Source organism: Heterodontus francisci, chromosome 38 (genome assembly GCF_036365525.1).
Source record: "Heterodontus francisci isolate sHetFra1 chromosome 38, sHetFra1.hap1, whole genome shotgun sequence".
Taxonomy (NCBI): domain Eukaryota; kingdom Metazoa; phylum Chordata; class Chondrichthyes; order Heterodontiformes; family Heterodontidae; genus Heterodontus; species Heterodontus francisci.
The window spans coordinates 41,624,501-41,650,566 of NC_090408.1; the positions used below are offsets into that span (position 1 = coordinate 41,624,501).

Here is a 26,066-nt window from a genome sequence, read left to right on the forward strand (position 1 = left end):
GTTGCCTATTAGTGTTAATAAGTTGCCTAAAAATAAGGAAGGTGATTTTGGGTCAAATTGCATTACGTGACAAACCTTTCAAATTTCAGCCCTTGCTGTTATCTGCTGCCTGTGCTTCACAATTTTGCAATGAAAGTACTGATGTCTGAATGGTAGCAAATCACTTGCTGTACCTATAATTGTGCTACACGGTAATAATTTTAGTGTCTGGATTCATGTAAACTATGAGCTTCACTCTGGCTGCAATTCTAGAGGCTTGTTTAATTTTTTTTAGTGTTTACAGTTGTTTCAATGTAAGATTTGTTAATTTATAGCAAGAGTGTGTACTGGCTATATTATGGCAGATATAAAAGCCCAGTGGCTTTATTTTCTGTACTCCAGTGCTATCCTGATATATATTCTGTTTGTAAGGTCCTTTGCTTATTGTGTTAAATTTTAAAAATACTAATGTTTACACTGGACTGTGCAACATGTCAGGGGTTATGTGGCAAATTGGTACCATGGCTGCTATAGTCTGTCTCTGTGCAGTTGCATAAGGCATCATTTATGTTTGAGCCTATTGAAAAGGAAATATTGAGCACTAGGGGGAAAGACTGCTGGGAAGGGTTCATTTAAAAAAAAAGAATCTGATTGGAGTAGACCAGAAGACAAATGGGAAAGAAAGAAAGTTACTGATCATTGCACAGGGAAAGAGGTTTGGATCATGAGCAATAATATTTATTGGGGAAGGGAAGACTTGTCATGCTACATATGAACATATGAAATAGGAGCAGGAGTAGGCCATTCGTCCCATTGAGCCTGCTCCGCCATTCAACTAGATCATGACTGATCTTCAACCTCCGCCGTTTTCCTGCACTGTCCCCATATCCCTTGATATCTTTTTAACATTTAGAAATATATTGATATCTGTCTTGAGCATACTCAATGTCTGAACCTGCACATCCCTCTGGATTAGAGAATTCCAAAGATTCGCCACCCACTGAGTGAGGAAGTTCCTCCTCTTCTCATTCCTAAATACATGTGTGGTATATGATAGATAATTATAGATTCTTGCAGCACAGAAGGAGACCAATTGGCCCATTGTACATGTGCTGGAAAATCTCATCATTGTATTTTGAAGTTTTGTTGGGTAACCCCTTTATTAAAGGAACATTACTAGGTACACTTCAGGGTATCACAGCACTATTACGCAGTGATAGTGTATATTTATTCTCTTGAGTATTCCTCATGCATCTTGTTTCATAATTTCATATAGTTTTCCATTTTGTTTTATGAATGGATAATTTCACATTATTAATGACTACTTGTACCAGAGTGACTTTCAAAAAAAACCCCACGTTAAATGAATAAAAAGCATTAGTTATATGTATTTTACCTTTTTACCCAAAAGGAGCTTGGCTGTTCTTTCAATGATATATCAACCCAAGATTCTGATACTGTTCTGCGGGAAGTGTTATCATCTCAACAGCCTGACCGATACAAAAAAGCCCAGGCATTTATCACAACCCAAGGACTGAAGCCGGAGGCAGTGGCAGCACTTGTCGCTGATGAAGTGTTTCAGGCTTCACTCTCCTCAACAGAAGCCAAAGGTAAACATGATGTCTCAGTTTTGGGAATCCTATCCTCATGATGACCACTAAATAAATGACACTTGAAAGTTTGACGGTGTTATTGAACTCTTGCTCACCAAATGTATTCTGTCTAACATGGGGGTAATTTCAACACAGCCCCCTGCCCCCCCCGGCAACAGTATTGGGCTGGAGACAGTCCAGTTGGGGGAGAGGTTAAATTGGTGGATAAAATAGTGTTAACACCTGACCCTAACTGACCACAAACCGCAGCTACTTCCAGTTTAACTATGGGTGTGTTAGGGGACATTATCTTCAATCTGGCCAACTGCTGGGTAGGAACGTTTCTTCAAAAAAGTTTTTAATTTGAATGAGGTCCAGCCATTAAATTCAGCAGAACCTCCACCTTCCTAGTATTTCCAATTTTGAGGCCGCAATCTGGCAAGCTGCAATGGGGCGCTCGGTTGGCGTCTCATAGCTTGCCTTTCAAACTTAACTGAGGTCGGGGCCTCTTCGTCTAAATGGGTGGCCGGCCCACAAATTCCACCAGTCAGTCATCCAAAGATCAAAATACTTGTGTGACGTATAAACGCCAGCACAGGTTGGGCTGAATGGCTTGTTTCAGTGGAGTGTATTCTATGTAAAATATTTCCTTAGCCAGTGGAACTGTTGAGGAACCTATTAAGTTATTAGCTTAGTTGGCCTAATGAGGTATACCCACCAAGGATATGTTCTACCTTCAAGCCCCCTCTGGTCTCATCATTGTCTCACTATGTGGAGTCCACAAAGCCGTTCTTGTTCTGCTTCTGTTTGCTTGATTCTTGCAGGAGATTTGGCATTTCCAAAAGGAAATTAATTTTGATCATCCATTTGAATGATTCTGATCTTCAGCGATCAGGTTTTATCAGAAATGGTCACAGTGCAATTACATCAATGGAAAGGTCATCTGAGTTTCAGAAACCTTTCTAAATAAATGGATGTTCAAAGCTTTGCTAAAACATTTTTTTTTACAAAGTTTAATGAATGGAGTTTGAAAGAAGAAATTTATTTTTAAAAATCTGACCCATGACTTCAGAAGCAGTTGATTTAATTGCATACCTTTTAATGCTGAAGAAACTCCAGAGGTAACCTGAGCCTTGGGGTACATTAGGGTATGAGGTTCCTGAAATAGTGAGACATGCCTGTTACCCAAGCAGTCGCATCTGCTCATTATTATAGTATTCTAAAACATCAAACTATTTCCTATTTATATATCATTAATCATATAATAACACTCAAGATAAAAAGAAAAATTTCAAATGCCGGAAATCTGAAATCAAAAGAAAGCGCAGGACTGATGGCATCTGAAAGAGAGAAAGAGAAAGACCAGCTTAAAGTTTCTGGTAGAGGTCCTTCATCAATTCTGATTGGCTTCCCCCTAAAACATTAATCATCTTATGCTAACAGCCCTGTTAAGTATATACCATCGTTTATCTGTTGGGTTCTGCACTTGGCTTCAGTGCTTCTGCATAGGGAGGGGAGTATTTGGCCAATGTTCCTGGTTTTGATTGCTATCTGGAGGCTTCCTGCTGGAAAATACACTGGAAATATGGTGAAGTCAGAATCAGGTGCAGCTATGTTGACTTCTGCAGTTATCTAGTCTCCCAATGGTCAAGTAGTCATTCAGTAGGGCTGCAGATGAGGAACACATTTGAATAAGGTCCTGCCATCAATCCTAGAACTGTGTCCCAGCAAGATGCCTTCAGGAGAGGAGGGGAGAAAATTAAGGAAACCAAAGTTATACTGATGGAGAATTGGAGGTCCAAAACATCAGTGTGCCTGATTACTCATGGGGCGATGAACATGAGTTTTCGGAAGTGAAATGCATTTCTTGCTGCCTGACTGTGATTCAATCCTAAAGACGACGTTTAAAGATCTTCACCATTTGTTTGAGGACCTCCATTTTGCAACCAGGTTCTCTAAGCAAGTGTCTGAGCCTATTGACCTAATGAGATCCCTTATTCTATCAAGTTACTCCTGAAGTTTTTTTTGTTTCAAACCAGTAAACATATTGATGGATATACTTGCATGAAGACACTATTTTTGATTTTAATTCTGTCATCTCTTAGGTTTTTTATATAAGCAGCATGCAAATCTGCCCTAACTGCAGATGTTCCAAACTGGCTCTGGTGAAAGGGACAAACTTTCCACTGAATGAGTCTGAACAGAATTATATTCTGAATTTGACTATCACTTGGGGAATGTGGGAGCTCGTGGTGTTTACCATAAGTAGTTTCACCTGCTGGTTCCATGGTTAAATATGTGCCAGTGTGTGGTGCTGAGCCATGAGGACCTGTTCAATTCCTGGTCTCAGCTGAATTAACTGATCTCTGGGACCAGCTAGGACAGCTAAAATAGGTTGAGTGCCCACAGACTGGGGACAGAAAGAAACTCCAGAAATCCCACTGCTGAAAGAAATGGATGCTCGGTGATTGTGGGATCCAACCGGGCTGTGGTTCCCTCTCCAAAGTTGAATAACTTGCAGCACTTGCTGTCCAGGCCCAATGAGGGGAACAGCCACTTGAGTAAGATACAAGAGGGCTTCCATTGCCAGTGGAAAGAGGATAACACCACCTTCAGGAAAGGAGGAAAGAGATTTGGAAATACTATTTAGTGCATCAAAATGAATTTTCATTAAACAGGTGACATATTCTCCAGTAAATACTTTGATGAGCAAAATCATGTCAAACTTCATTAGGAAGAGTGAGCTTCTATTTGTAAACATGCCTTGTACATCAGGAAGTCTGAAAGGGCTAGGGCTTCACAACCATTGAGTTTTAAAATGCAGTCACTCATTATGTAGGGCTACACAGCAAATGTCTCAAACAACACATGAGATTAATGTCCATTTAACTTTTTTGTTGTTGTTGACATTGGCAGAACTCCCTGTGCTTCTCTGATTAGGGCAACGGGATCTTTAACATCCACCCAAATAGGCAGACAGGGTTTTGATTTCATGTCTCCTCGAAAAGAGGGCACATTCAACATTGCAGCACTCCCTCAGTACTGCATTGAAGTGTCAACCTGCATTATGTGGTCAAGTCCTGGAGTGTGGCTTGGACCCACAAGCTTCTCAGAGGAGTGCTGCCAACTAAGTCAAGCTGACACAAGCTAGAAAAGAATGAATAATTAATTGTTCACCTCCAATCTAGTTGGAACTGCAGACGCCAGTTGATCATAGGCCCTTTTTGTTACTTTCAAGTTTAACTACATTTTTTGTAAACTGTATCATTGCTTAATTACAAACAACAATTTTCTTTACATAAAGCAGTTTACTAAGAGCATTCCTTTCATATCTAATGAACAATCCTTTGATTCCAAGGATGTTTAATATTTTACAAGGTATACACTGGTTACACAGTTTTGTGGTGCCCCAGTTGGGAACTACATTGAGACTGTCCAAACTCATTTAACTTTGGCTCTTTCAGCTGGCAAAGGGAGAAAGCTTTCAGCCCATTAATCTGGTGTGGATTCAGACCCAAGCAGTTAAGGGGCAGTGACCTAACCCACAATATTCTGGAAAAGTGACTTTCTGTTATTTAAAAGTGTTCTCGGAAATCTAACCTTGGCTAAAACGAGTTGGGTAGAGAGTCTTTGTCAGAGATGCAATTCACATTAGTAATGTGCTGTTCTATTCATTGTCTTTGGACACAGGAGTGAGGCAGATCTATAACCTTCTCGATGGGAAAGAGGCCTTCCTACAGCTTGCTAAACTGTGCCAAGACGCAATTCTCGTTGGCACAAAGCTGTTGGATAAAATTTCATCCATTCCAAATGGGGAGCTGGAGTGCAGTAAGTAACTGGAAGTTCTACATGATGGCCATTTGCTATAAAATGGCTTGGTGTGCATTAACTATTTTGTGTTTAAAGAGAAATGCCAGCCTTTCCTGGAGCTCTCACTTTTGTCATCCAAAGATAATCAATTCTCAGCTCTCCAGACTACTCAAAAACATGGACTCATTTCTGAAGGTGATTTCTGAAACCTTTCTGTCCAAGAGAACTGAATCAAGGCACATGCCCTGAATTAGCTACTATTTAGGTTTCCCATACCCTTTAGGTTGGGAATGAGCCTTTGGTTTACTGGTAGCATTCCTGCCTCTGAGTCAGATGGTTCAGATGGCCCCAGTGAGTGGAGAGTAGAATACGGTTCATAAATGCTAGGCTGACATCCAACGGGGAACTAGAGTCTGGATGGAGTGACCACTGGTTTCAGGTAGTATTCCTGCCAGATTCGGAAGATTTGGGTTTGGGTCTCACTTCAGGCAGCCCTGGCAAGCGAAAACCAGAGTGTGGCTCTGCATATCATAGAATAACAGAGCACAGGAGGCCATTCGGCTCATCTTCCTTTGTCAGCTTTTTGAAGGAGAAATCCAATTAGTCCTAGTCCCCTACCCTTTCCTCATAGCCCTACTAATTTTTCCCTTCATTTATTTATCCAATTCCATTTTGAAAGTTGTTGTTGAATAGTGAGTTAACATCCATGGGGGAGCTTGTGTCTGATGGATGCAGTTGGTTGCAACTCAGTTAGGAGAATGTACTCAGCTTTAGCTGAGTCAGGAGGTTGTGGGCCCTAGTCCAGAAATTTGAGCATAAAATCTAGGCTGACTCTCTCAGTGCAATACTGAGAAAGTGCTGCATCGTCAGCGGATCCATTTTTCGGATGTGATACTAAATCGAGGCCCTGTCTACCCATCTCTGGTAAAAGATCCCATGGCACTATTCGGAGAAGCGCAAGAGAGTTCTCTTGGTGCCTTGGCCAAGATTTATCCCTCAACCAGCATCTAAAAATAGATGATTTGATCATTTATTGCTGTTTTTGGGAGCTTGCTGTATACAAATTACAGCTGCGTTTCTTGCATTACATCAGAGGCTGCACTTTAAAAGTATGTCATTGGCTGTAAAGCGCTTTGAGTAGTCCTGAGATTGTGAAAAGCACTGTATAAATTTGTTCTTTCTAATAATGTGAAAAGCTGACCTTTGTCTTTGTCTCCCCTCTCTCTTTCCATGCATCCTAAAGCTGTAGAACTGCTGATTTTGGCACATGACTGCTTTAGCCTGACCTGTCACATGGAGGGGATCGGTAGAGTGTTGCAAGCTGCACGCCATCTCAGTCACAAACACCTGGCACCTAAAGAACAGTACAGTCTCATGGTATGGAGCCTGTAAAACGCTGCTGCATAACAATAAGCAAATCTCATCAGAGTTGTTTTACTTCAAAGCTGTTCTCTTTTTAAATGAAAGATTTGTCAAATGTAAGGTAGGGAACTTGCATTCTCTCAGCACAGAGGCAGAATGACTAGATCATAGAGAACAGAAGGAGGCCATTCAGCCCATCATACCTATGCCAGCTTCCTGAAAGCTATCCAATTAGTTCCTGCTTTTTCCCTTTTAAATACATATGCATGATTAGGAATATGTGACTATGAACTGAGGACGGTTTCTTGCCACTGGGTGAGGAACTGAATACAAATACTTGATAATAGTGGAACAATCCAAGGTTGTGTAATTCTGTCGGAACATTGATCAAAGAGATAAATATGGTTCCAGATTCTTGCAGCTTATACACATTCCCTGTGCCTCGGTAGTCTGGCTTCTCTGTGCACCAAGTTTCTTTAAAAACTTTGAAAAGTATGGAATTTTTATATTTTGCCATATGGCAGTGTAATTGCTGCTTTGTGGTCAAAATGTATTTTATTAACTGACCAGGGCCATTTTTTCACTTGAACTTCATACATTCATTTTGATGGTGCTTGGATACTTCCCTGGGTACAATGTTATCTCTGTTCTTCTGTGTAACCTATTTATCCAAAATCTAACATCACTGCAGTCTGTTGCTGAGACAACAGAAAGCACTTTCTCTTGGAAAGCAATGCCCTGCATATGATCAGTTTTCTTTACTTCCTTCCTATATCTGTGTGTGTGCATATTTTCACTGAAACAGATGTCACTTTGGCTCAGTTGGTAGCTCTCTGGTTTGTGAAGGTTGTGGGTTGGAGCCCTACCCCAAGACTTAGGCACAGATTCCAGACTGGCAGCACCGACTGAGGTACTGATGTTGAAACTGAATCTCAAACTGTAATGAGGACGTTCTCCCAACACTTTTAATTTGTGCTCATAGAAGTTCCCATAATTAAGCAAAATCTCCTGTTATCTGGAGCTTGGGCCTTGTTGTATACTGTGGTGCTAATATTTGCCCCTTAGATATAGTACATTGTGCCTAATATGGGATGGCTACCATGTTCTCCTGGTTTCCTTTGAAAAATCGTGAAAGCGCACAGCTGAATTTATTTTCAAGTCAGATAACGCAGAAACAGCAATATTTAGAAAACACTAAAGATAGAATCAACCCACGGAGATTAAAGTTCCCTCATAAATCATGTTTTGTTTTACACAATCAGTAACCGGTAATGCTTGTGTGTGAATGAAGAGAAAATCCTGCCTGTTACATGGAGCCTGACTACACAATAAAATAAATTAAAATTGAGTAATGAGGTCAGTGTCTTTATAAGAAGAGAAGCCTTTTATGTCACGGATATTAATGTTGAGCTATTAACCATCTTCCTGCCAATGTCAACCATTCTAGATAATAAATTAATCTCATTATTAAATCTCTGGCTTTACACATACAAGCATTTCAAGGATTGGCAGTTAAGCCACCAAGTGATTTTTGATTAGTTTCTCAGTGAAGACCAAGACACTAATGAGGCTGACCAACTCTTATTTAAAATGTATATGGACCTGTTTATCATCCATTCCCCTTCCAAAGAGGCTTTTTAATGTTGCAGCAGCCAATTTAGTAAATCGCATTGTCCCTGTCTATATTATATTGAAAAACTTATTCCTTATTTGGTGCAAGACCAAACTTTTGTCACAGTTCCATCAGCCTGTTTGGGTAAACGTTAAAGGTCCCTTTGACCTATTCAAAGAACAGAGCCTTGTTTACCATCGCTCCCTCAATCAGCAGTACCAAAAACACCTTCACTAGTTAAGTTGGTGAGGCCTTGTTGACTGTCAAATGTTGACTATATAATAGTAACAGCACCCCAATTCACAGTGTAATGCACTTTCTCAATATTCCAGTGTGGTTAGATGCTGCACAAATTCTCATAGCTCAGAAACTACTCCATTGATTAGAAAATATTGTCCTTCCCATGAATTGTATGTTTGTTTGTTTATTTAGAGATACAGCACTGAAACAGGCCCTTCGGCCCACCGAGTCTGTGCTGATCAACAACCACCCATTTATACTAATCCTACATTAACCCCATATTCTCTACCACATCTCCACCATTCTCCTACCACCTACCTACACTAGGGGAAATTTACAATCGCCAATTTACCTATCAACCTGCATGTCTTTGGCTGTGGGAGGAAACCGGAGTACCCGGCGGAAACCCACACAGACACAGGGAGAACTTGCAAACTTTGCACAGGCAGTACCCAGAACTGAACCAGGGTCACTGGAGCTGTGAGGCTGCGGTGCTAACCACTGCACCACTGTGCATGCTGTCATGCCATACCCGGGTCCATTGTCTTGCCAAGCCCTACTGAGGTTGTTGTGTGTTAATTAAGAGAAAGTATCAAAGACGCATATAAAGTGAATGAACTTGAGTGTGAATATCCTTTTCTGTCCTCAGGTCCGGCTGGTAACTGGCATTGGCCGATACAATGACATGACGTACATATTTGACCTGCTGCACGAGAATCATAGGTTTGAAATGTTGCTGAGGAAAAATGTTGAATCGGTAAGTGAGGCTTGTCTAGGGAAATAGACTGGGAAAGTAGTTAAACCCGCTTCAGCTATGATTTCCTGCCCCCGCCCCCCCAATGTTTTTCTCAGAAAAGAATGGGAGCAATTAAATTATTACAGCAATTCATCAGTAATCTTCCTTTTCCTCTTTTATAAATTGTGTTCTATTTGTGAGATATTTTCATTGGCATTTTCCTTATTTACTGCAAGGCAAAAAGGTTCTGGGTTTAAACATCATACCAGCATGTGAGTACATTTACTAGGCTGATAATGTAATACATTCCGGACTGAGGTAGCGCTACAACCTCAGAGCAGTCAACCTTTAGATGAGATATTAAGCCGGAATTCTGTTTGCTTGTTCAGTTGCAATCGCAAGGTAATAGGGTTGGTATTCAGGAATAAAATCAAACGTTTTCTTGAGTTTGTTCTGCGGTTGTTTGCGGCATTGGCACGGCCACATTTATTGTCCATTCCTAGTTGCCTAACCATATAGTGTGGGACTGGAGTCGCATGTAAGCCAGACTGGGAAGGGGTAGCAGGTTCTCCTGAAGGATGTTAGTAAACCAGTTAGATTTTTACATCAATTCATTTTATCTGGTGCTGCCCACAATTGATTAGCTTTACTGACATCAATTTTCCATGGTGGAATTTCAACTCAACCTTTGCATTGAGAGTCTGGTACCAAAACCACTAGGCAACTCTACTCATATAATGGTGACACAATGTACATCAGGATCTCATTGTGGAGGTTAGAAAGTGGTTAGTAAAATATATGAGATCCTGGGCTTTATAAATAGGGGCATAGAATACCAAAGCAAGTAAGTTATCATTAAACCTGTATAAAACACTGGTTCAGTCTCAACTAAAGTATTACATCCAGTTCTGGGCACCACACTTTAGGAAGGATGCGAAGATATTAGGGTGCAGAAAAGTTTCACGAGAATGGTGAATGGTTCTAGGAATGAGGGACTTCAGTTACATGGATAGAGTGGAGAAGCTGGGGCTGTCCTCTATTGGAGAAGAGATTTGATAGTGGTGTTAAAAATCACAAGAGCTCTGGACAGATTAGATGGGGAGAAACTGTTCCTGTTGGCAGAAGATTGTGAACCAGAGGACATCAATCTAAGGTAATTGGCAAAAGAAGCAACAGTGACATGGAAAACCTTTTTATGCAGCGAGTGGTTAGGATCTGGAATACACTGCCTGAGAGTGTGGGGGAGGCAGATTCAATCGAGGCCTTAAAAAGAATTGGATAATTATCTGAAGAGAGAATTTGGAAGGCTACAGGGAAAAGGCTGTGGAGTGGGACTAGGTGAGTTGCTCTTGCAGAGAGCCAGCACGGAAATAACGGGCTGAATGGTGGCCTATGTTTTAACCGTTCTATGATTGTTAACCCTTGTCCTGCCACTTAGGCACACCAAGTGTTATCATCAACAATCTACTTTCATGTTTTAACCTTGCTGATGTTCCGAATAATTTACTGAATGACTTTTGGGAAATTCTTTTGCTGAAATACAGAATGGAGACCTGAAGACTGCTTTGCTGGACTACATCAAGCGCTGTCTCCCTGGGGATAGTGAGAAACACAACATGGTGGCCTTTTGCTTCAGCATGTGTCGCGAGATTGGGGAAAACCACGAGGGTGCAGCCCGTGTACAGCTTAAAATCATAGAGTCACAACCCTGGGGTGAGTGTCCAATGGAGAAAATGCTTAGCTTTGTTTTCTGTCTCTAAAGTTACAATAATCCATAAAACATCAAGGGCACAATTGGAAAATTGATTACTGTTCAAGTTTCCACTTAAACTTATTTGCATCATCACAAACTTAAAATCTTCCATAAACCAGCGCAATATAATTTAAAAAGTATTCCTTCATCTATTGAAAAGGGGAAACCTGATGCGATTTTATTAATACAGCTGAAAGTTGGTTTATCAGCAAAACTAAACATTTTTAATGAAGGTTTGTAGTCCTCTGCCTGTGAGTAACCTGATTTAAAATTACTAAAATGACAAAAAAGCTATACTGAAGTACTTAATAATTTCATTGGTGTAGACTAGACAGTTTCTTAGTAAGTTAAATATCTTTTGATAAAAGGAAAAGCTTCTAAACAGTGCCCAGGAAAATGAGCGTAATCTGGCAATGTCAACTCGGGATGTGGCCAGTTTTGTAGGTGGGGCTGATCTAGCAAATTGAACCTTAAACTAGCATAAAATTCACGGAAAACACGAACATTAGTAGTTTTCTGCTATCTTTTATGCTGGTTTCACCGACTCTGACTGGATTGCACTGCTTCATCTCATGGAAACTTGACCCCCACGTGTTGAGGCTTTTGTGCTCTTCCTCTAAGCAGTTATAATTTTATTCCAAACTATCCCAACCTCCTTTTTTTGAGGGGTTGGTTTTTACATTGGAAGTGGTTTTGAGAGGAAGGGAATTAATGGTTTAAAACAGGAAAGTGGCACAAATAAATACCAATCTACTTTCATGTTTTAACCTTTCTGATGTTCCGAATAATTTACTGAATGACTGAATTGTGTTTTTAAATGTGTTATCAGTAGAGCAATTGAAGGGCCTATTGAGGTTTACTGTCGCAGAATCACAGAATTGTTACAGAACAGAAGGAGACCATTTGGCCCATTGTGTCTGTGCTGGCTCTCCAAAAGAGCAATTTACCTAGTGCCACTCCCCAGCCTTCTCCCCGTGTTCCTGCACATTCTTCCTTTTCAGATAACAATCCAATTCCCTCTTGAATGCCTTGATTGAACCTGCCTGCACCACGCTGTCAGGCAGTGCATTCCAGATCCTAACCACTCGCTGCATGAAAAAGGTTTTCTTCATGTCGCTGTTGTTTCGTTTGCCAATTATCTTAAATCTGTCTCTTCTTGTTCTTGATCCCTCCACGAATGGGAACAGTTTTTCCTACTCTGTCCAGATCCCTCATGATTTTGAACACCTCTATCAAATCTCCTCTCCAAAGAAAACAGTCCCAACTTCTCCAATCTAGCCATGTAACTGAGGGTCTCGTCCTTGGAACCAGTCTCGTGAATCTCTTCTGCACTCTCTCTAATGCCTTCACATGTTTTCTAAAGTGAGGTTCCCAGAACTGGACACAGTACTCCAGTTGAGGCCGAACCAGTGTTTTCTACAAGTTCAGCATAACTTCCTTGCTTTTGTACTCTTTGCCCCTATTAATGAAGCCGAGGATGCTGTATGCTTTATTCAACATTCTCTCAACCTGTCCTGCCATCTTCAATGATTTATGCACATACACACACAGGTTCCTCTGCTCCTGCACCCCCTTTAGAATTGCACCCTATATATTGCCTGTATTCATCCTTCCTACTAAAATTAATCACTTCACACTTCTCTGCATTAAATTGCATTTGCCACTGTCTACCCATTCCAGCAACCTGTCTATGTCCTTTTGAAGTTCTACACTATCCTCCTCACAGTTTACAATGTTTCCAAGTTTTGCATCATCTGCAAATTTTGAAGTTGTGCCCACCCACCCTTGGGGAACTCCACTATAAACCTTCCTCCAGTCTGAAAAACATCCATTAACCACTACTCTGTTTCCTGTCACTCAGCCAACTTTGTATCCATGTTGCTACTGTCTCTTTTATTCCATGAGCTATAACTTGCTCACAAAACTGTCGTGTGGCACTTTATCAATGCTTTTTTTTGGGTAGTAATTTTATTTACTTAAACAATCTTGGCTCTGCTGTTGCTAATCACCTTTTTAATGAAGTTTCAGAACCCATCCACCTATATATTACACACTGTGGTATTTTTTTTTAAAAACTCTCCAAATTTTGATGCATAATTTTGAGATTCTCCAAGGTGTGTGACCTGTATTCTGTTACACTTCCCTTTCCGTGTTTCAGAGGTTACCCCTGAATTGAAGAAGTCACTGGTGAAGGTCTTGACTTTTCTCAAAGATGCTGCTGAGAGCTACTCAAAGGTACCTGTCTTGATATTTAGAGCTCAAATTGTGAAAAGATCAGTATTGAATGCATAGACATGCATTATCCTGTGCTTACAAAAAGTAAGATATATATTTTCACTTATATTGTGTCTTGTCATACTGGGTTACATGCACTATGAATTGCTTTTGGAGTACAGAAATTGTAGGCAAACCCAATAACTGTTCTAGCAAGCACCAATGAGGTGAATGACCAGTTTGTGGTATTTGTTGAAGGAAGAATGTTCATCAAGACAGTGGGACATCTTCATATAATGCTGGAGGGTTCCTTAATGTTAATCTGAGTGGGTAGGTGGGTTCTCAGTTTAACGTCTCATCCAAATAAGATATTTAGCATGGAAAACTACATCTAAACTCAGTTCTGTAGTGAGCCATATCACAGGATAATTTCCATATCTAAGGATTTAAAGAGACAGCAAGAGATCGTGTACAGTCACAGTATCTGTTGTTGGATATTCCTGGCTGATTAGCACTGGAAATGGTGATGAACACCACAGTTCAAGTGTAGGAGATGAGGTTTATTTCGGCAAACTTCTCCCAAATCACTTTAAAATTCTTGTTGGGGTTTGGGAAGAATTACTTTTTTTTTTAAATGAAAGCATCCAAAGCAACAAATATATGAATAGGAAGGGAATAGAGGGGTATGGGCCCCGGAAATGCAGAAGGTGTTAGTTTAGGCAGGCATCAAGATCGGCGCAGGCTTGGAGGGCCAAATGGCCTGTTCCTGTGCTGTACTGTTCTTTGTTCTTTGTTCAACCTGGATCTAAAATGTGTTGAGAATATTTCAACCTGACTTGTGTGCTTAGTCTCTGCATGCTAAGAGTTAATTTTGTATACAAAGTGTCCTGCAACTTCCAGTAAGAGCTGCACCTCCAGCCATCCTGATAAGCTTGGATTTTGTTGAAATCCTCACCTTGGTCAATTTTTTTCTTAGAATTCATTGTGATGGGATTTTGCTGCACGTGCATTATGTTCAGGTTTTTTTTTAACAGCAACAGCTTGTGTTTCACCTCAAGGTGTTTCACAGGAGCATTGTTGAACAAAATGTGACTGGAAGGCTGTTTCCAGTGGGGTTCTGCAGGACTCAGTACTAGGTCCCTTGCTTTTAGTGGTATATATCAATGATTTGAATGTAGGGCATATGATTAAGAAGTTTGTAGATACAAAAATTGGCCGTGTGTTGATAATGAAGCTGTAGACTGCAGAAAGGTATCAATGGATTAGTCAGGTGGGTAGAACAGTGGCAAATGGAATTCAGTCTGGAGAAGTGAGAGGTAATGCATTTGGGGAAGGCTAACAAGGCAAAGGAATATACAATAAATGGTAGGATACTGAGAAGTGTAGAGTATCAGAGGGACCTTGGAGTGCATGTCCACAGATCCCTGAAGGTGGCTGGATAGGTAGATAAGGTGGTCAAGAAGGCATACGGGATATATGCCTTTAGTAGATGAGGCATAGATTATAAGAGCAGTGAGGTTATGCTGGAACTGTATAAAACACTAGTTAGGCCACAGCTGGAGTACTGTGTGCTGTTCTGGTCACTGCACTATAAGATATGATTGCACTAGAGAGGGTACAGAGGAGATTTACAAGGATGTTCCCTGGACTGGAGAATTTTATTTATGAAGAAAGATTGGATAGGCTAGGGTAGTTTTCTTTGGAATAGAGGAGACTGAGGGGAGACCTAATTGAAGTGTGTAAAATTATGAGGGGTCAAGACAGGGTGGATGGGAAGGCCCTATTCACTTTAGTTGAGGGGTTCATGACCAGGGGGCATAAACTTAGCATAAGAAGTAGGAGGTTTAGAGGGGATTCAAAGGGAATTTTTTTCACTTGGAGTGTGTTGGGGATCTGCAACTTACTGCCTGAAAAGGTGGTAGAGGCAGAAACCCTCATAACATTTCAAAAAGTTCTTCATATGCACTTGAAGTGCTGTAACCTATAAGGCTCCGGACCAAGAACTGGAAAGTGGGATTAGGCCGGATAGCTACTTGTTGGCCGGCTCAGACACGAGTGGCCAAATGGCCTCCTTCTGTGCTATAAATTTCTATGATTCTGAGCCATGTAAGGAGATATTAGGACAGGTGACCAAAAAGTTTGGAACAGTTTTAAGGAGCGTTTTTAAAGGAGGATAGAGAGATGGATAGGTTTAGGGAGAGAATTGCAGAGCTTGGGGCCCAGGCAGCTGAAAGCATGGCTGCCAATGGCAGACCAATGAAAGTTGTTAATTTCAGCATAAAACCCAATGCATCAATTGGATGAGCATTCATCCAGCCTGCCTATAAATACAGCAATTGTAGCATCAGTCCATAGTTGAGGTAGTGCTGACCTAGCCAGTAAACGATTATTTCCAAAACCATTTATCATTACAACAATAAATAAACTATGAATAAAGTGCACCTGGAAGGCACGATCACAAGGTAATCATGAATGAGGAGGTCCAACTTGGCTCATCTGTCTGGATTCTACAGACTTCCATCAGAGCATTCAACTGTTCTGTAACTGGTTGCAAGGGTTTTGTCTTTTCTGTTGTACTCCGAGGTCCATTCCATATTACTCCAAGTTCATGTGAAAAAGAACTTTCTGATATCAGGAGACAGCTCTGAAATGTACAAGTCTAACATTTTTCTTTTCAACAGAGTCTAACAAATTATTGCCCCATTTTAAAATGGTGCTGGTCTGTTTCACACTTGCAAAGACTTTTCTCTCTCAGTTCCACAATAATAAATTGACCAGAAAATTACAGATTAAGTTTCAAACTGTCTTACTATTTATCTGTCCAGTGATCCAAGTACCTGTGTCTGCTTTATGTGACATGTCCCGGAGGTTGTCCTTTACATTGTAAAAATTACACTAATGGCCATTTGTTGCATTATAGGTCAAAAAGTAGTTTGTTCATGCCCTAAAAGCTGTCTAAGTCCCATGATTGTTTGTCAGTATTACTCTTCTATATTCTACATTCTTATTTACTGTATTTCTTTCTTTCTCTGCCCTTCCCTGCCCCCATCTCCAGCCTCGTTAGCTGGATATACCTGACCACGGTCTTTCCCAATGACACTTGGGTGCAATCCTTGAAGGTTATCCACGAGCAAAAGGATGATAGGGTTCATATACTTTGAACACTTGAGGCAGTCGGAACAAAGCAGGGTTGGTGGAATTTGAGTCACATAATACGCCACATTCCCATGTGTACGTAGATTTTTCTTCTTAAAACTTTTTTAAATAGCCAGAAAATCTAGGTTGAAGTTGGACCATTGTCAGCAAATCCAGTTTAGATTTCTGTTTCATGACAGCAGTTGCTATTCTTCACCCATTCTGTTTGGAGAATGTCCCCCACACTGGTTAAGGTTGACCCTTCAGCGCAGGTGCACAAACACACAACAGACAGAAATGCAAATGTGAAAACAGTGACTACACTACCCTTCAAAATTTAATTGGCTGTAAAGTGCTTTGGAGCATCCGAGCTCATGAAAGGCGCTACATAAATGCAAACTTTTTTAATATGGATGCACAAGTCCACAAAGGAATCTAGAAATCCATGCGCCAGAAAGAAGAGTATGAATTCTTAATCATGTTTGGTAGTTTCAAACTTGCTAATTCAGCCTCTATCCCCTAATCTCCCCACCTTGTTTCTCCAGAAATTGTCACCTAACATAATGCAAGCTTGTAGCTGTCACGGGAAATTATGCGATCTGAGATTTAATTTAGAGATTTCCAAAGTGAGTGATTTGTGTAATTATGATGCTTGATAATCCACAAACCTGTTTCTCTCTGAACTCTCTGAAGACCCAAGCGACATTAAGTCTGACATTTGAAATGATTGTGTAAAATGAATTTCCAGTCTTGCATTGTATACACTCCTTGGTTCACTTATCACTGGAAAGCAGACTTATTATCTTTCTGATCAGTATCTCTCAGCCTAGTGAATTAAAACCAAAGCCTCTGGCTCTTCACTTTGTTACAGCCAACAGCTGGCCACGAGCTTGTGATATTGGAAAGAAAGAAAAAGAAAAGCTTGCATTCATGTACTACCATTCACAGCCTCCGAACGTCTCAGGGCTTTACAGCCAATTAAGTACCATTAGCGTACACTCTTTCCCTTTGCCTCTTTAATTACACCATTAGCACACTCTCTTTGCCTTTGCCCCATGACCTCCTTGTCAGTTAATCTCTCCGGCCCTTTGTCCTGTCAACACCTTCCCTTTTCCCTTTTGGTTCTCTTTTTTTTCCCCCACCCCCGCTTTATTTGCTTAAAACCTGTTACATTTCTAACCATTGCCAGTTCTGATGAAAGGTCATTGATCTGAAACGTTAACTCTGCTTCTCACTCCACAGATGCTGCCAGACCTGCTGAATATTTCCAGCACTTTCTGTTTTTATTTTAAGTACTTGAGTATTCTTGTAATGTAGCTGTTAGTTGAGGGATAAATATTGACCAGGACACTGGGGAGAACTCCCCTGCTCCTCTTTGAAGTAGCATTGTGGGATCTTTAACGTCCACCAGAAAGGGCAGGTGGAACCTCAGTTTAACAATTCATCTGAAATGCACAACCTCAAACGCAGAACTACAGTTGGGTTTGGAGGTTGTTGATTGTGGATGCTTTAGGTATGTTCTGACTGCAGTAGATTAGGCATCAGGTGCTTGAACTCTCATACCTAGCTTTCCAATGGGCAGTTTGCCTTGATCAGAGTTCCGTTTGTTAGTGAGTGACGTTATTTCAGAGGGCTCTTTGTTTATCAGATAACTTGCAGTGGAGGCAGAGAAAAATACTAGTTGGTTTAATGGAGTCCTGTTTTATGTCTCCATGGTAGAATTGGCGAAGATTATTTGGGAAGCATGAAATAGTTTCATCAGCTTCCATTTTCGGTATATTGTCTGTTTCCTTCTCTTGGGGAAATGATTATTGTAAAAATACCCAGGTCACCTTTGACGGTAACCATCAAATTTACTCTCATACTTTTATCCTCCCATTAACAAGCTGCGATGCATCAGGGATCTCTCTCATTTCATTGAAGGCTGCAGATGGTTGGAACCTATTTCTGTAGGGCTATGGCTGGAGATTGGGAGGTCTCCATGGAAATTCAACCCCCTGTCCCCGCACATAGTTTTAAATGTTCTGCATTGAAGCTTGTCCCCTGTGGCCACTTTAATATCCTCGCTGGCCGGAAACAGCTTGTCTATGTGCATATAAATACATCTTGTACATTAATGGCATTTCAGAAACAGATGGCTCATTAGTAGATGAACTAATCAGAATTAGAAACAATTCATATGGATCATTGGCTCCAATCTTCCAGATTCGCATTTTGTTTTGTGTACTATTGCACCAAGCCATAAAAGGATCACCAACTGTGGGGGCTGGCTGAACTGTGTCAACCTGTGCAACAGGACAGTCAGCTCTGCTTTGTTCTGAAGGTGACCTGTTCTGAAACTGGTGCCTGATGTTTCGTTGGTCCATATGACACTTGACTTGTGAGTCTTGTCATTGTGAAGGTTTTACAGTGGGCTTTCCTTCTCTAAACCTCAGTCTCCCTATTTAGGTTGCTCCTTAAAAACCTCTGACCAAACTTCTGGTCACCTGTTCTAATATCCTTTTTTTGGCTCAGTGTTTTTTTTATGATTTACACTCCAGTGAAGTGCCTTGGGACTTACTACTATAAATCCAAGTTGTTGTTGGAAATTGAATCACAGAATAATACAGAGCAGAAGAGGCCCTTCGGCCCATCGAGTCTGCACCGATGCATTAAAGACACCTGATCTGTCTACCTAATCCCATTTGCCAGCACTTGGCCCATAGCCTTGAATGTTGTGACGTGCCAAATGCTCATCCAGGTGCTTTTTAAAGGATGTGAGGCAACCCTCCTCTACCACCCTCCCAGGCAGTGCATTCCAGACTGTCACCACCCTCTGGGTAAAAAAGTTCTTCCTCAAATCCCCCTTAAACCTCCTGCCCCTCACCTTAAACTTGTGTCCCCTAGTAACTGACCCTTCAACTAAGGGGAACAGCTGCTCCCTATCCACCCTGTCCATGCCCCTCATAATCTTGTACACCTCGATCAGGTCACCCCTCAGTCTTCTCTGCTCCAGCGAAAACAACCCAAGCCTATCCAACCTCTCTTCATAGCTTAAATGTTCCATCCCAAGCACCATCCTGGTGAATAGCCTCTGCACCCCCTCCAATGCAATCACATCCTTCCTATAATGTGGCAACCAGAATTGCACACAGTACTGCAGCTGTGGCCTTACCAAAGTTCTGTACAACTCCAACATGACCTCCCTGCTTTTGTAATCTATGCCTCGATTGATAAAGGCAAGTGTCCCATATGCCTTTTTCACCACCCTATTAACCTGCCCTTCTGCCTTCAGAGATCTATGGACAAACACGCCAAGATCCCTTTGTTCTTCGGAACTTCCCAGTGTCAGGCCATTCATTGAATACTTCCGTGTCACATTACTCCTTCCAAAGTGTATCACCTCACACTTTTCAGCGTTAAATTCCATCTGCCACTTTTCTGCCCATTTGACCTATCTATATCTTCCTGTAACCCAAGCCACTCAACCTCACTGTTAACCACTCGGCCAATCTTTGTGTCACCGCGAACTTACTGATCCTACCCCCCACATAGTCATCTATGTCATTTATATAAATGACAAACAATAGGGGACCCAGCACAGATCCCTGTGGTACGCCACTGGACACTGGCTTCCAGTCACGAAAACAGCCGTCTGTCATCACTCTCTGCCTCCTACAGCTAAGTCAATTTTGAATCCACCTTATCAAGTTACCCTGTATCCCATGTGCATTTGCTTTCTGATAAGTCTCCCATGTGGGACCTGGTCAAAGGCTTTGCTGAAATCCATGTAAACTACATCAATTGCACTACCCTCATCTACGCACCTGGTCACAAGCTCAAAAAATACAATCAAATTTGTTAGGTATGACCTCCCTCTGACAAAGCCATGCTGACTGTTCCTAATAAAATGTTGCCTCTTTAAGTGGAGAGAGATTCTCTTCTTCAGAATTTTCTCTAATAGTTTCCCTTCCACTGACGTGAGACTCACTGGTCTATAGTTCCCTGGCTTATCTCTACAACCTTTTTTTAAATAGTGGGACCACATTAGCTGTTCTCCAGTCCTCTGGCACCTTCCCCGTGACCAGAGAGGAATTAAAAATTTGAGTCAGAGCCCCTGCAATCTCCACCCTCGCCTCCCACAGCATCCTGGGACACAAATCGTCCAGACCTGGAGATTTGTCCACTTTTAAGCCTTCCAAAGCCTCCAATACCTTGTCAATTTGCTCAAGAACCTCACAGTCTCTCTCTCAGTTCCATATCTACTTCCTCATTCTCTTGGGTGAAGACAGATGTGAAGTATTCATTCAACACCCTACCAATGTCCTCTGGCTCCACCCACAAATTTCCCCCTTGGTCCCTAATGGGTCCTACTCTTTCCCTGGTTATCCTCTTCCCATTAATATAGAATATCTTGGGAATTTCCTTACTTTTACCAGCCAGAGCTTTCTCATATCCACTCTTTGCTCTCCTAATTGCTTTCTTAAGCTCCATCCTACACTTTCTGTACTCCACTAATGCTTCAGTTGATTTGTTTTCCTTGTATTTGCTAAAAGCCTCTCTTTTTCCTACTCATCGTACCCTGAATGTTTCTGGTCATCCATGGTTCTCTGGGCTTGTTGCTCCTATATTACCCTAGAAGGAACATGTTAGCCCTGTACCCTGCCCATTTCCTTTTTGAATGCCCCTCACTGCTCTTCTGTAGATTTCCCGACAAGTAACTCTTTCCAGTCTACCTTGGCCAGATCCTGCCTTATTTTACTAAAATTCGCTCTCCCCCAATCCAAAACCTTTTTTTGCAACTTGTCTATTCCTTTCTCCATAACAAGCTTAAATTGTATCATGTTGTGGTCACTATCACCAAAATGCTCCCCCACCAACACATCAACCACCTGTCTGGCTTCATTCCCCAGAATTAGGTCCAGCACTGCACCCTCCCTTGTTGGATCCTCTACATATTGAGCTAAAAAGTTCTCCTGTATACATTTTAAGAACTCCACTCCATCTAAGCTCTTAACACGATGACTATCCCAATTAATGTTGGGAAAGTTGAAATCATCTAATGTAATTACCCTATTATTGTTTTTACACACCTCTGCGAAAGGCGCACATATTTACTCCTCAATTTCCCGCTGACTATCTGGGTGTCTATAATAAAACACCTAGCAATGTGGCTGTCCCTTTTTTATTCCTAAACTCTACCCATAAAGCTTCATTTGATGCCCCCTCCAAGATATCATCTCTCCTTACTGCAGTAACTGACTCCTTAACTAATATTGCAATGCCCCCTCCTCTTTCTCGCCTGAAGATTCTATATCCCGGATATTGAGCTGCCAATCCTGCCCCTCCCTCAACCATGTCTCCGTGATGGCTACTATATCACAATTCCACGTGTCGATCCTAGCCCTTAACTCATCCGAATTACCTGTAATACACCTGGCATTAAAGTAGAGGCCTTCCATCCTGGTCTTACTCCCTTGAAACTTACTTTCGCTGTACTCCCTCTGACTTGTTTGCTTTCCTGTGTTTAGCTGTGTCCCTATTCTGCTAGGAGTCTGCGTCCCCTCCCCCTGCCAAATTAGTTTAAGCTCCTCCCAATAGCACTAGCAAACCCGCCAGCAAGGATGTTAGTCCCCCTCTGATTCAGATGTAGACCGTCCCGCTTGTACAGGTCCCACCTTCCCCAGAAACGGTCCCAGTGGTCCAGGAATCTAAAACCCTCCCTCCTGCACAACTGTTAAGCCACACATTCATCTGTGCTATTCTCCTATTTCTATACTCGCTAGCACGTGGCACTGGGAGTAATCCAGAGATTACAACCCGAGAGGTCCCGCTTTTTAGTCTGCTGCCTAACTCCCTGAATTCTTGATGCAAGACCTCATCCCTCTTTCTACCTATGTCATTGGTACCAACATGTACCATGACCTCTGCCTTATCACCCTCCCCCTTCAGGATGCCCTGCAGCCGTTCAGTGACATCCCGCACCCTGGCACCAGGGAGGCAACACACCATCCTGGAGTCACGTTGATGGCCACAGTAGCGCCTATCTGTTCCCCTGACTATAGAATCCCCTATTACTATTGCTCTTCCTCTCTTTCTTCCTTCCTGTGCAGACAGGCTGCTTGTGGTGCCAGAAGCTTGGCTCTGTCCGCACTCCCTGGAGGAACCAGCCTCATCAGCCTCCAAAATGGAATACCGATTTGCAAGCGGGACCCCAGGGGACTCCTGAACTACCTGCCTGTTTCTCTTGGACTGCCTGGTGGTCACCCATTCCCTTCCTGCCTCAAGTCCCTTCAGCTGCGGTGTGACCACCTCTCTAAACGTGCTATCCACGATGCTCTCAGACTCACGGATGCCCCACAGTGTTTCCAGCCGCCGTTCCAGCTCTGAAACCCGAGCTTCCAGGAGCTACAGCTGGACACACTTCTTGCACACCTGCTGATCCCAGGGACTGGAAATGTTCCTGGATTCCCACATGCAGGTCTGTCTTTTTCATATTTTGACTAATTGTGAATTGTATGGTTTTTGATATTCTTTTGTCTCAATTCAGTTTGGGCTTCAAAGCCGAGGAGTGGGTATCAAAGTTGCACTATAACCCGACTGTTCTGTTAATCACCGCTCGTCGGGCAGTTGCACCATCTGAGGCTGGAGGGAAATCTACCTGAGTTCAGACAAACTTCTCTTTGTTTGAAGATGGAATACTTGAAATGTGGAAATCTTTTATTATTTTTGAAATGACTTTAAAATACTGGTGAGAAATCAAGTATTTGTCTATTGTGAAACCTGTAGTGTATATTATGGTTTTTGCTTAATTTTACTTTTTTTTTTATAGTGTGAAGTGATTCATTTTGGTAGGAAGATCGAGGACAGGCAATATAAATTAAAGGGGATGCAGGAGCACAGGGTCCCGGGGGGTATATGTGCACAAATCATACGACCATACAAATTAGGAGCAGAAGTAGGCAATTCGGCCCCTTGAGCCTGCTCCGCCATTCAATAAGATCATGGCTGATCTGTTTCTGTCTCAAATTCCACACTCCCATCTACCCCCAATAATCTTTGATTCTTGTTAGGTAAGGGAATCAATTTACCTCCGCCTTAAAAATATACAAATACCCCGCCTCCACCACCTTCTGAGGCTGAGAGTTCCAAAGTCGCACAACCCTCAGAGAAAAAAATTTCTCCTCATCTCTGTCCTTAAAGGGCAACCCCTGCTTTTAAACAGTGCCCCCTTGTTCTGGTCTCTTGAGGAAACATCTTTTCCACATCTACCTTGTCAAGATTGTGCAGGATCTTGTATACTTCAGTAAAGTCTCCCCTCACTCTTCTAAACTCCAGTGAAAACAAGCCCAGTCTGTCCAACCTTTCCTCATAAGAAAACCCGCTCATTCCAGGTATCAATCCTGGGCGGCGCAGTGGTTAGCACTGCAGCCTCACAGCTCCAGCGACCCGGGTTCAATTCTGGGGACTGCCTGTGTGGAGTTTGCAAGTTCTCCCTGTGTCTGCGTGGGTTTCCTCCCACAAGCCAAAAGACTTGCAGGTTGATAGGTAAATTGGCCATTATATAAATTGCCCCTAGTATAGGTAGGTGGTAGGGAAATATAGGGGCAGGTGGGGAAGTGGTAGGAATATGGGATTAGTGTAGGATTAGCATAAATGGGTGGTTGATGGTCGGCACAGACTCGGTGGGCCGAAGGGCTTGTTTCAGTGCTGTATCTCTAAACTAAACTAAACTAAATCTCCTCTGAACTGCCTCCAACGCATTTACATCCTTCCTTAAATAAGTAGACCAAAACTGGACACAGTATTCAAGATGTGATCTCACCAGTGTCCTATATAATTGAAGCATCACATGTTTACTTTTATTTTCAATTCCTCTCTTAGTAAAGGATAGCATTCCATTAGCCGCCTTTTATTACTTCTTGTACCTGCATACTAACCTTTTGTGACTCCTGCACTAGAACACCTAGATCCCTGCACCTTGGAGTTCTGCAGTCGTTCTCTGTTTAAGTAATACTCTGCTTTTTTTTTATTCTTCCCGCCAAAGTGAACAAGTTCACATTTTCCCACATTATACTCCATCACTCAACCTATCTATATCCGTCTGCAACTTCCTTACGTTCTCTTCACAATAAACTTTCCTACCTATCTTTGTGTGATCTGCAAATTTAACTACCATGCCATCGCTCCCCTCATCTAAGTCATTGATATAAATTGTAAAACAGACAGACCCCTGCAGGACTCCACTCGTCACATCCTGCCAATCAGACAAGGACCCATTTATGCATACTCCCTGTTTTCTGCGAGCCAGCCAATCTTCTATCCATGCTAATATGTTACCCCCTACACCATGAGCTCCTACTTTGCGCAATAACCTTTTATGTGGCACCTTGTCAGATGCCTTCTGGAAATCCAAGTACAGTATGTCAACGGGCTCCCGTTTATCCACAGTACATGTTACTCCTCCAAAGAACTCCAATAAATTGGTTAAACATGATTTCCCTTTCACAAAACTAATGCTGACTATTCCCAATTACCTTGAGTTTTTCTAAGTGCCCAGCTATAGCCTCCTTAATGATCAATTGTAACACCTTCCCCACGACAGACGTCAAGCTAACTGGCCTAAAGTCAACTGTTTACTGCCTCCCTGCTCCCCACCCCCCCCCACCTTCTTGAATAGAGGGTTATATTTGCTACTTTCCAGTCTGATGGAACCTTTCCAGAATCTAACAAATTTTGAATGTGCTATCAGTTCGTCTACTTTGTTATTAATGCTACGTGCATTCAGATGCAGAGCCTTTAGTTTAGTCTTGTTATTTTTGTAACATCTAGTCTTGAGAGTTGGTGTGTTGTTAGGTTTTTTTTCTCTGTCCCTTCCTGCCATTCTGACCTTCATTTCCCATATTACTATTCTGCTCTCCTGCCTTGACTCCACCCCCTGATTTGCTACATCTACCTAGGCGTGATCCCTCACCGCACCCCCCCCCCCCCCCAGTTCTGTTTAAAGCCTTCCCTATACAGTTTGCTAGAAGACTGGTCCCAGCACGGTTCAGGTGCAGACTGTCCCAATGGTACAGCCCCCACTTTCCCTAGTACTGGTGCCAGTGTCCCACGAACCAAAACCCACTTATGCCACGTCAGTCTTTGAGCCACGTATTCATTTCACTAATCTTCTGTGCCCTCTGCCAATTGGCATATGGCTCCGGTAATAATACAGAGATTATTACCCTTGAGGTTCTGCTCTTCAATTTGGTGCCGAGCTCCTCATCCTGTCTAAGCAGAACCTCTTTCCTAGTCCTACCTATGTCGGTGGTACCTACATGGACCATGACAACTGGATCCTCCCCCTTCCACTCCAGGTTCCTGTCCAGCCTTGAGCAGATGTCCTGACCCTGGCACCGGGCAGGCAACACAGCCTTCTAGGCTCACGCTTTTGGCTGCACAGAAGTGTCAATCCCCCTCACTATACTATCCTTGAAGGTTGCAGGGCAGGTTGAGAAAGTGGTTAATAAAGCATCAGGGATCCTGGGTTTTATAAGTAGAGGCGTAGAGTACAAAAACAAGGAAGTTATAATAAATATGTGTAAAACAATGGTTCGGCCTTAATTGAAGTATTGTGTCCCGTTCTGGGCACCACACTTTCGGAAGGATGTG

General features: G+C 42.1%; 1 protein-coding gene across 2 annotated transcripts in view; it reads left to right on the forward strand.

Moving 5' to 3' along the window:
• Positions 1-26,066, forward strand: part of spg11 (SPG11 vesicle trafficking associated, spatacsin) — a 151,670-nt gene that overhangs the window by 118,103 nt on the left and 7,501 nt on the right. Inside the window, exons 32-38 of one of the 2 annotated variants that reach the window (XM_068018211.1) lie at positions 1,391-1,589; positions 5,262-5,399; positions 6,625-6,758; positions 9,245-9,352; positions 10,876-11,044; positions 13,243-13,319; positions 22,526-22,870. In XM_068018211.1, coding sequence (XP_067874312.1) covers positions 1,391-1,589; positions 5,262-5,399; positions 6,625-6,758; positions 9,245-9,352; positions 10,876-11,044; positions 13,243-13,319; positions 22,526-22,720 — 1,020 coding nt within the window. In that variant the 3' untranslated portion in view covers positions 22,721-22,870. Of the gene's footprint in view, positions 1-1,390; positions 1,590-5,261; positions 5,400-6,624; positions 6,759-9,244; positions 9,353-10,875; positions 11,045-13,242; positions 13,320-22,525; positions 22,871-26,066 lie in introns of those variants that run through there. The other variant, XM_068018210.1, reaches the window with a different exon arrangement.